The sequence below is a fragment of the Anolis sagrei genome, chromosome 1, assembly GCF_037176765.1.
Source record: "Anolis sagrei isolate rAnoSag1 chromosome 1, rAnoSag1.mat, whole genome shotgun sequence".
NCBI classification, from domain to species: Eukaryota; Metazoa; Chordata; class Lepidosauria; order Squamata; family Dactyloidae; genus Anolis; species Anolis sagrei.
Genome location: NC_090021.1, coordinates 98,730,220 through 98,742,326, shown reverse-complemented (window position 1 = coordinate 98,742,326; position 12,107 = coordinate 98,730,220). Strand labels below are relative to the sequence as shown.

At 36.6% G+C, this 12,107-nt stretch overlaps 1 protein-coding gene across 1 annotated transcript in view; it reads right to left on the bottom strand.

Moving 5' to 3' along the window:
* Positions 1-12,107, bottom strand: part of ASCC3 (activating signal cointegrator 1 complex subunit 3) — a 254,794-nt gene that overhangs the window by 54,343 nt on the left and 188,344 nt on the right. The window contains exons 31-34 of the mRNA XM_060753089.2: positions 9,790-9,927; positions 9,571-9,691; positions 8,165-8,297; positions 7,216-7,341 (exon numbers count right to left, since the gene is read on the bottom strand). Of these exons, the coding sequence (XP_060609072.2) occupies positions 7,216-7,341; positions 8,165-8,297; positions 9,571-9,691; positions 9,790-9,927 (518 nt within the window). The remainder of the gene's footprint in view (positions 1-7,215; positions 7,342-8,164; positions 8,298-9,570; positions 9,692-9,789; positions 9,928-12,107) is intronic.

The window sequence follows — 12,107 nt, the reverse complement described above, 5'->3', positions numbered from 1 at the left end:
TGTTTAATGATTCTAATAGCCAGAAGCGTACTGAGAAAGCCAGCGGGATCACAATTACAGGCTGTTTGAACACAACAATTACTCGTCCCCTGAGAGGTGTGAAAGTCAAAGGCAGTTTTATACTAACAGCATCTAGCACATGGGGTAGACAGGCTAACTTCTATTAGTAGCCCATTGGGAAAAAAGCAATAACAAATCCCTGGGTGCCATAAAAATTTACAAAGTACATCAGATATAAACAATCAGCACAAACTTTTTAAGGGGTTTAAGTCATTTATCACAAACACAAACAACTCGATTACATACTGTAGCAGAGAAAATATCCAGAGCCACCTCACAAGAAACATGATCTTATTTTTGTAATCTAAACAAGTGTGGAATTTCACCAGCTGAGAGAGAAACGTGCAGAGACATAAAATGTAGATGAAGTTACACAGACCATTTTGAGTTTAATGTGGATTGTGGTGGCAATTGCTTCCTGTTTAGTTTATGTAAACCTGACCCAAGATCTCCCTGGGAAATTTTTCATCAGCCTTGAAATGATGCTGCTATAACTGTCAGGCCTGTGAAGTCATTTGTTACAAACACCATGTTTTTTATGTTCAGATTATACGGTAGTAGTAATGGCACAGATAATGAAAACAGGGTCTAGGGATGTATGAAAAAGACCATTACGCAAAACTTTTGCTTGTATTCAGAGTGCTTCTTGGGGCAAAAATCCTACAAGAGCACAGCTCAGGATTATTTTTGAGACACATTATTTTGGGGAGAAAACCCATTCCGAACACAGGAGAGGTATCAATAGTTAACTCTCTCAAAAAAGTTGCATTTTATCTACTGGGAGACATTCTGCAATTCTCTTTCCGACTTGAGGGGAAAATCTGTAACACCAAACCAAGGATATGAAGCTTAGATGAAATCCATAATTCTAAACATATTCCTGGTAGATGGAACACAGGAGAGATGATCCAGTCAACATCTCTTCTGGATCTAATCCAGTAGTTGTGGCTCAACATGACTCTGCAGGAAGAAACCAGGTCTTCCTCGGAGAATTGGCTCATTTGAAAGAGAAAGGAAACATTTATCACCGAGTTATACTGTGAATGATTCACATTATCATTTTCAACTGGTAAACAAAGTGAATCAAGTTTATGATTAAAATGGCCTGCCATCAACATTCAAAAGTACTGTACATTGATCTGAAATATCAACACAACTGTCTAATTAATTAATCTCAGATCATTTTGTTGCTTAAATTCAAACTGATTCCAAAGGGGATTTGCCTCCCCCCCAGTCAATAGTTCCCTAAATATCTATCAGTTTAATGTATCCTGATATTACTACAACTACCACCATCATCACCTCCATTAGAGAAATTTTTGATTACTTCCATTCCATGATGATGTCTCCATGGTTCTCAATGTTGAAAGTGGATAATGATTATTATAAATCCAAATAGACTAATTTACAATTAAAGAAATAACACTGTGAAGAGGAGATACAGGCTGAAACCCAGATCAAAGTAGTAGTCCCTGGACCAATGGTGGTAAGTGACCAATCATCTGCCAGTCTGGAAAGCTTCCAGGGAGAAAATATGTATTCAAAGGGCTACTAATCCAGGGCACATTAGAGCAGAGCTTGCCAAATATTTCATGTTGGTGACACACTTTTAAGAAATGCATCATTCAACAAGGACTTGTTGAAATTCATTTAGAAAGAGAAGAAACCAAGAATTAGAATGTTAAATTTGACAGATGAGAAAAAGATAGGTAGGATTTGGACTACCAGATCTGAAAATTTATTATGAGGCCTGCTGCCTTATGGTGGTAAAAGATTGGACGAATTTAAGTAAAGAAAATATTTTTAACTTTGATCTGCGAATTGGATGGCATGCTTACATTTGGTATGGGGAGACAAAAATGGAAAAAAATTTGAAATCATTTAATAAGATATGCTATTATAAAAGTATGGGACAAATATAGAAATAGTTTCTATATCAAAACCTCTATGGATTTTGCCATTAGATGAAAGTCAAAAAAGATTATTGGGCTGAGAAAATTGGCCCACTTATAAAGCAATATTAAAGAAAATTAATGGTTTTTATACCATGAAAATGCTAGAATAAATAAAATTATGTTATAAAAATATCTCCTGGTTTCAATACAGACAGATAAAAAAACACTGTGATAAAGATAAAAGAATAGGTTTTATGGAGAAAGAAACATTTTGGGACAAGATAATGTCTACAGATAAGAAATTAATTACAAAAAATTATAAGAAACTGTTGGAATGGAATATGGAAATGGAGCAGGTAAAAGAATGTATGAATAAACAGGCTACCTTCATCAGATGACCAATAAAAATGGAAGAATGGGAACAAATGTGGAATCACAAATTGAAATTTACTTGCGCATACAACAAGGGAAAAATGGGATAAGATGATATACCAATGGTACGTAACTCCACAAATCTTGGGAAAAATTAATAAAAATATTCAAAACAAATGCTGGAAATGTGAAACCCAAAGAAGGCACTTTCTACCATATGTCGTGGACGTGGTATGAAGCAAATGAGTATTGGAAGGGAATATAACAGGCCTGGCAGAGAGGAGGTTGAATGGTCCAAGATCAACCGGGAGTCGCCAAAACGACAGGTCCAAATCTGTGAGCGAAGGGTAGTCAAACAGTCCAAGGTCATGTCCAAAATTTAGGAAGGTAGATCAAATTAGAAATTATAAGCTAGACATGAGTGAGAGAGTGAGTTCCTGGCTGCTGCTACTGCAGAGGAAAGATGGAACTGGGGTGATAGCCCCACCTTTGGGCTGTATATACTATTGAGGGGAGAGTGGGTGGGGCTTCCGCCAAAATGTATCTTTAAAATCTTCTAGAAAGTTCCGAGACTGCCTGCGCAGGGGCAGGAGACCCATATGCGTGCATTTCACAGGGATCACACAGAGGAAAAAGCAATACCTCCAATTCATCAATGGCTTGTGAAAATACTAGATATTATGAATATGGACAAATTAGCACAATTGATAATGAGACATGAGGGGAAAGTGAACAGTAAAACTATTGACTAGCAATCTTTTAAAGACTATATGACCCAGCAAAACAAACGTTTAAGAATTTAGGACAATCCAACTCAGCAAAAAGCGATTATCTCAAAAATGTTAGAAGAAAAGGAGAAGGAAAGCGTGAAGAGAAGAAAAAACTGAAGGGGGAAAAATACCATGAAGGAGATCAGAAGTCAACAAACTTTACTCCCTCCCCTCCCATTCTTTTTCCCCTCCCCCCTTATACCCTTACTTTTCCCATTAATATTTTTATTTTTATGTTTAAATATTTAAAATAGTTTAATAAAAATTATTGGAAAAAAGACATGCATCATTTTGCAACAGTGTAATTCAATTTTACTAGAGAACTGGAGGTTAACCCAACCCCTTATAAGAGATACGGACACATACTTAAATCTAATAGTGAAATGTGTGAGGAACACAATATTTTTCATGAAAATCTTTGATTTATTGCTTATTTTACAAACTCAGAGGTGTCACATGACACACCTACAAACTACAGGTGACACACTAATGTGTCACGACACACAGTTTGGAAAGCTCTGCATTAGAACAATGCCAGTCCCCTACATTAGATAGCTTAAAGTACTCTTATCTAGATTAAATAGGAATCAAACTCTACTTGGTTCTGCTGGAGGAGGAGAGAAGTTTGTTTTTCCAGTGTTTCTACTGAGACCTTTAATGCCCTACCCACAAGTGGCTCTAGAAGTCCGGGGAACAGATGAATGTTGGTGAGGAGTATTATTGCCTCTCTCCCTTCCTCCTGTTTGAACAGGATCCCTTGCTGGATCCTGTTCTCAACTGTAGAAGAAGTCCTTTAGTTTGATCCAATCTATAAAGGCTGGAAAAAGAGGACAGAAACTAAATGATAGAAAGAGGAGTAGTACTAATATTGTCATCTTCACCGTTCAATAAAACACCCAAAAGCTTTTACTTGTTTTCTGCTTTTCTAGGGTAAAGATCGTAACTCCAACACACAAACCTTCACTCTACTGGTTGGAATTCCCTCATGTGCAATGAATTATAGTTGCAAAATGTAGCTATAGTTTCCTGCTAAGCATTAAAATGGCACGCACCACAGCTTGACACATTGCAGATTTTGTGGGTCAATAAGACTTGTTGTTTTGGATGGATGCATTAAAATATTTTGCTGTTCTTCCTACAGTCTCCCTGTTCCTATATGATATGAGAAAAGCTAAGTTACTTGCCCTTAATTGATGCTGTCCAAATGTACCTAATAAGTCATACATGGTCGGCTTAACCTAGTACTTTCTTTGGAATGATGCTAAGACACCAGTTTTCCCAACAGACCAGAAGAAGCATTGCTGTTTTATTCTTCCTAAAACAGAAAATTCACATTGGAATCATGTTTCCAATGGCAGTTACTATATAGTATCACTGTTCCAGTTCAGAGAACTAAGAACAATGGAAACTTGAATGCACAATGTTGCATTTACCACTTTGCATCTGGAGGACAGATGTTGCAGAGCAACTATTAAACAGGAAGAGATTGCAGGAAGGATTTTTTAAAGTCTTATTCCAGGTTCTTTTCCTTATTTGATTCTTCTCTTTTTGACATCAGTGTTGATGCAGATGTGAATGGGTCAGAGGTAAAGCACTTACCTGTATAAAGCCTGGATGCACTCATCACAGTAAAATACACTTTCTACACATCAGCACATTTGTATTGTGTTAACACCTCAGTGATGGGTGACCCAAGACACTGTCTGCTGGTATATTAATTCTACATGTGAATGAGCCTATGTGCATGGTAGGTGCCTCTAAACATCTCTATTGTGCTCAGAGGGTACAATAAGAGGTCCCCGATGAAGCCAACAATCTGCTCAGCGTGAGAGAATAACTGAAAACCACTGGCAAAGCAAACGAAGGAAGTTTTACTCTGAACCATCCCTAAACCATTTTCTGAGTAGTAGCACACATTTACAACATCTGCTACGCTGTTCTTTTTGAAAATGGCTTCTGTGACTCGAATAAGAAAGATCCATGTACAGATTACATGTTCTGAATCCCAAAATGTACGCTTTGTGTGTGTGTGTGTGTGTGTGTGTGTGTGTGTGTGTGTGTGTGCGTGCGCACATTCATATATGATGCTTGTTTGCCTTTTCGGCAAGGATGGAACTCTATACTAAATATAGTGGCTTAACTCCAGCTTGGCTTTATTGGGGAGAAAATCCTCTCTAGAAAAAGTGTGCTGGAGGATGAGGATGAGCAAAGCAGTTGTACAACAGATTGTACAACTGGGTGCACATTCTTATGCAATACAAACTGAACAGATCATAATTTTATTGCTATTTCTGAAAATGCGTAACAGCTGGCAGTACACTATTTGCACAAAACACAATGACATGGCTGAATATTACTCAGGATTAGTAATAGCGATTACAATATGGAAGGTTTACAACAAAAGTATGTATTACAGTGGAAAAAACACAGGAACAACAAACTGAAGCTTACTGTATTTTCATTTGGAAATATAATGCCCATGTGTGTTCACTTCCCTCCTTTCTATCACATCACAAACTCCTATAGAAGGATTCCTTGAGAGATCCTTCTCCTATAGCAGTGTTTCTCAACCTGGGGGTCGGAACCCCTGGATGGGTTGCGGGGGGAGTCTCAGAGGGGTCACCGAAGACCATCAGAAAACACAGTATTTTCTGTTGGCCATGGGGGGTTCCGTGTGGGAAGTTTGGCCCAATTTATTTAAGAACAAACTTTAGATTTAGATTGATTCTCAGAAGAGCTGTGTTTTACAATGTACTATACTTGTTTCTTGTGTCTTTATGACAAGCACACTGTTTAAGTCTTATCATCCAAGTATTTCCCCCCTTCAATTGGGAAGATATGGTCTAACGTAGGAAATTTAGATAATTATTTCAATTAATGAAAGAAGATCCGATTCCAAAAAGGTATTTCAACAAGCCCAAAGGGACTTGTTTTTATCAAACAACTGTATTCTCATATCACACAGAACATTACGTTTTAAACTGACGGGTGTTTCAAAAAAGGCTTATGAAGAGCCATGGGAAGATAATTTATTAAAAGACCCAAACATCTGAGTTAAAGTGTCTAGTGTGAAGCTAAGCAGTTCCACAGATCTTTGCCAAAGGTATAATAAGTTGGGTTACTTAATTGACAAACCAAGCTAACAACAGCACCTAGATCCAAAGCAATGCATGTGGGCTGAATTGCCAACTAGTATGATTGGGGTGGGGGTGGGATTTTCTATTGTGAAGGGAAAAAATTAAGCAGCTATTTACTCGTATACCCTCCTTTTGAATATGCAATAGCAGGCACTTATAAGCCTTTCGTTATAAGTAAAGTGTTAAAAGCACTTTATAAATCATTTGCACAATATTTATACAATGAAAACTCACATCAGCATAATAAAAATCAGAGAAAGTAATCCAAGCATAACACAACTAGGATGCTGAATATCTATGTACTGAAATATATGTAATATGACCAAATCTCATGGTGCAATTTATTTACTTAGATATATACCCTGCCCACTTTCAGAAGAGTTTAGAAACGCTGACATATGGCTTCCAAGTGGTCAACCATCTAAGCAAGCTCATAGGACTAGATTTGCTTTGTTTCAGCAGAAAAACTATTCCACGAAAAATCGTAGTACGGGAGTAGAACTAGACACGGTGAAAACCCCAGAAGTTCAGTCACTCAAGCCAGTATTGAAGAACGTGGTTTTGCTATATAGATTATTACACAGGTAATGCTGGGACTAGTTTGAGGTTTGGATAGTGATGACAAACCACAGAGCAGCAATGAGCATTAAGAGCTTTTTTGCGTGCTTTTGTGGCAATTTTGCATGCTTTTGTGGCAATTTTGTGGCCACACTAAATTGTCAGTGTAGATGGGACCTTAGAAAAATTTTCACAGTTGAACAAGATTTGATTCAAAGCCTTCAATATTACTTACTCTACTTCATATTCTGTCAGTGTCCTTCCACACAACGATATAACCCAAGATATCAAGGCAAAAAATCCCACAATGTCTGCTTTGAACTGGGTTATCTGAGTCCACACTGCCACATATTCCAGTTCAAAGCAGAAAATGGGGGATTTATTCAGCTGTGTGGAAAGGGCCTCAGTCTCTCAACAACTCACCTGGGATTCATGATAAGGCGACGGAAGAAATAGGTCCAGGTGATGTAATCCATTGCATCCTGTTTTGATGTAATAGTTCCAGCTGCAATTTCAGCATTTAAGTGATCAGACAAAACTTCCAGCAAACTAAAGAAAAATGAATATATCAATAACAAAAATTGCACTAACGAATTCACATCAAGCCTGTAATGGTATTATGCACACAAAACATTCAAATTGGATGCAACAAACAGTCTTAAACATCAGCCTTTAGCTTCTAGGTCTGTAAAATCAGACTGCAGCTATTAAGACTGATCCCACATAGAACATCCAAAATGGGAACATTCTATCAGTATTTAAGAAAGACAAGTCATTCTACTCGAAAATGTCTTAGTAAAAGACGGCATCATTATTACTTTAAGGAATATCTTTGAATTCCACAATAAAGGACAAGAAGCTACTGGGACCTCTGCTAAAGGAGAATGTTAGTAGTAAACAGTGAAGCTTTTGGTACTATTGCTCCATCTGTTCTCTCACTTACCTACTCTCTCAACATCCCCCATATCCAGTGCCTGAGAAATTTCTGTGCATGGATAAATAAATCTGGGTGTCACCACACATACAGTGGCAATTCATATACTTAATCAAACCCTTCGAACAGTGGTTCTCAACCTGTGGGTCCCCAGATGTTTAGGCCCTCAACTCCCAGAAATTCCAACAGCTGGTAAACTGGCTGGGATTTCTAGGAGTTGTAGTCCAAAACAACCTGGGGACCCACAGGTTGAGAACCACTGCCTTAGAATGTACTTGGTTAGTAATGTCCTAGTTTGGCAGTGTAACCAAAGGAGTCCACCTGGAGGCAGAAATCTGCTTGGAATTGAATTTTCTGAAAACTGCACAATGCTGAGATTTAGGGAAGATAATGCATTTATGAATCACATTTTTTCATAAAGTGTGGTTTCTCATTTACCTCGATTCTACTGGGAAAGGTTCATAGAGGAATTTTTTGTAGAAGTCTTTCTTGATGTCATGAACTAGAATCACAGCTTTGCCTTGATCATCAAACTGAGGTCTACCAGCACGTCCCATCATCTGAAGAACATCTACAAAAATCAAATAATGACAACAGTAACTATAACACAACTTCACTATTCTTACATTTTTATATAGAGGAGGTAAAGGGTAGGAAAGTTTCATTTTATCTGCTAGGATATTTAGGTATAGGTGATTGAAGCTGTTCTACATAATATTATGGATATTCTAAAATACAGATGTGATACTGTAATCATATTATATTTACTGAAATATTAATAAAATTAAAATATTAAAAAACAAAGACATATTCAGTTGTAGTGTTTGTTGCTTTTGTTTTGGGCAAGATATAGGTACACCTCTCAAGAATAAAATTTGACTGAACAAGTCTCAGTAGTATAGGGGCTGAGAACATCATTTTAATGTTTCTAAATACCTTTTCCAGTCATGCTTGCACATGGTGTTTTATCCTATGTGGCCCTATTAATTCTGCACAGTAGATATCAGGTTGGACAAGCATTTGACTTTACAAAATTCACATTCACAGTTATCTAAGATCTTTTCTACTGGAGATACCGAGTCTTGGGAACATATGTCTGCAAATAATTACTCTGTCATCAAAGCCTTGACCACTCTACAGCATGGATAAAACAACTTTGTTGTTATCTTTTAAAATTATTTTGCATTTTAAAATGTAATGGCTTTTAATGTGATAACTTATTCAATTGTGTTTTTTCACTTCTTTTTACTACTAGCCTTTGGATTTCTCTTGTTTTAGCATTCTCAAAATATAACAAGAATTTTTAAAAAGTAAGTTCTATTGCTAAAGAGTTTAAGAAAAAGTGTAATAAATATCGCTCAGTTGTTTCTATTTCATGTCTAAGAAGACAATTGGTTACCCTATATACTCATGTAAAAGTATAACAATTTTCTTTTTTCCTCTCAAAACTGGGTCAATTTATCCATAGGTCAATATGGACAGCGTACATTAAGTTATTAAAAAAAAAGGGACCCTCTCCTTCTCTCAATAGAATGGCAAAAGGCGAGAACTTAGTCCATACCAGGAGAATCTAGAAGAAACACTGCCCCCCTCTACTTTCTCTGCCATGTTACCACTTTTGGTCTTTTTGAAGGCCTGGGTGGAAAAATAGCAGCAGCAGTCAGGGCTAGGTTACTCCATTTCCCCTCTCCAAAAGAATGACCCTTGACATTTCCATGGGTCATATTAAAATTCATAGTTTTGGTCTCAAAACGTGCTCTCAACTTATACATTATGCTTTCTATGCTGTTGCCATATAGGGATAATATAGATTGTTCTGACAGACCTATGATTTTTGACAATACCTGTAATTGGATAATCAACGTAACGCCTTGTTTTTCCATCATAAAACTCTGTTCCTTTGACAATTACTAAATGTGCTGGAAAATTGACACCCCAGGCTAATGTGCTAGTGGCAATCAGAACCTAAAAACAAGAAAAGAATTTGGTATGAAAATAAGCACAACTTTTGAAAGTGAATTAGAAAACCCTTCAACATTATGTTACAGACAGAAAGTGTGTACTTGGATTTTGCAGTTGACAAACAACTCCTCCACTGTTTTTCTGTCTCGTTCATGTAGGCCAGCGTGGTGGATACCTATGCCAAAGGCAAGGGTAAGCTTCAGGTTAGACTCTCTGATTGTTCCTATGATGGCACTCATCTGTAATGTAAAAAAAGAATATATATATGTAAATTAGTTTAAGACTCTAATAGACAACTTTCAGCATTAAATAGGAAATATCTGAAAAATCTATTATTCTGGGATACTACTTCGTAAACATGGGGAAAAAAACAGCCTGTTCACTAACAGAGAAATTAATTAATATCCCATGAAAGCAAATTAAAAAGCACAGGAAAGAGAAAACAGTAGTATTCTATATAAACTTGTCAGGCTGCATTAAATTCTGTCCTGTTCGGAAATCAATGGGATTTAAATTAGCCACAACGCTCATTAGTCAGCTTCATAATGTATTACATATGCCAGTAAAACAGAAAAAATATGAATTAACAAAGAGAAGATTTTATAAGTTTTAGACATGTGGCTACAATTCATCCCTTAATATTTCAACTAAAATGCATTTTCAGGCAAGAAATATTTGAAAACAGTGTGAACTCAAAGGCAAAGTGAGGGGTAAAACTGAATTTCTACTTTCTGAAAACACAACCCATATTACCCAAAAACCTTTCTGAGATGTAGAAAAGTTGCAGAAACACTGTTTGAGATAATATGAGAAACTTGTGTCAAGAAAACTGAAGTTGGTGCTGGAAGTCACTCTTATAACCTTTTAAAACATTCACACAATATAGCAACTATAAATACATCTTTGGAATTTAAAGCACATATCTGCTTTTCAAAAATGTTAGTAAAACATAGTAAATTGTATATTGCAGCATGCCAAGAGTTTATCATATCATATTCTGCCTTCCTCCTATTACTCAAAGTAGTTTAAAAGATATGAAACCAGTAAACATACAAGGATAATAGGGAAATATATAAAAGCTATTTTAAACTACAAATTATCAATTTCTATATTCAAAATGGTTTAGATTCCATTAGAAACGGAAGATAAAAATCAACAAGACAGGACACAGTTCAGCCCAGGAAGTTTCATACATGAAGTTACAATCCTTCAGAAAACCTAGATCCAAGTCATACAGGACTCTAAAAGTCAGAAGCAGCCCAGAAATGTTTGTTTAACCGAGAAGTAATGTATGGTCTCAAAGAATTAATAGGTTTAATAGGCTCTGATTTAATAGGACTATTATTCCAATTTAACTATGATAACAATGTATGGGATGATGGGACTTGTAGTTTAGGAAGGGGCATTTAGACTTTCCAGCCAAAGAGCTCTTTAGCCATACAAAACTACAAACCCCACAATTCCACCAAATGTAGTCACAGCAGTTTAGGTGGATAGATCCTGAGTCTTTTGACCCAAAAATAAATCATGCAGAACAAAAACTTTAAATTTGTGTAAGAATCCACCAGTTTTGGTGTGAGGATAAATCACAATGCTGCTCATTGGAACAAAACTGTAAGTGTATCAATTGTCATTAAAAGTTTAGTGGCATATATACAATGTAAATATAAAATGCTGCATAACTCACTACAAAAATCTTCCTTTTTATCATTAGCTCACACTGCATGATCTGTGACAATGCAGTTATAGTGATATTTCAAGATTTGGCCCTGATGAGATAGTCTAATTGTGGTAACACATGAACTATTCAATAAGAAAATTAACCATTATTTTTGCTACATTTTTCACCAGAAAGCTGCTCCTCCCAAATATGCAGTGCCCTGTGGTGTATGATAGTGATGCCTGCAAAGCTGTGTAATTTAACACAGTAAAACTAAAGGGCTCTTAGCAGGAGTGCTGGCATATGCGCTGCAAGCCTGACATCTTAGCAGCGGGGAAGCTTAGTCATTTCTTGTAAGCCCACCTCACTTTCACATAAATCAGTGCAGTAAAGTGAGAAAGAAACTGTTTTACCCACAAACAGATGGGTTTGCTTGAGCTTCAAAATTCTGAAAAAAAAATTAATTTTGTAGAAGATTTCTTTCTTGAGTCAATTTTTTAAAAAAACTATACTGAAATACACCTTCCCATACTATCCTGGAAGGGCAGTTTCCAGGCCAAATATGTTGGGAAAATTCCACTGTAAGGCTCTAAGAAGCGTGTTATCGAAGGCTTTCATGGCCAGCGTTTTGCTCACCAAAAGTATGAAACACAACTCAAGTTGTGAATTCAGTAGGACTCATTTCCCAGTAAACATGTACCATATTACCCTGTTAATAGTTTGCAAAGCCTTGCTCAGCACAACAAAAAAAGAGAAGGT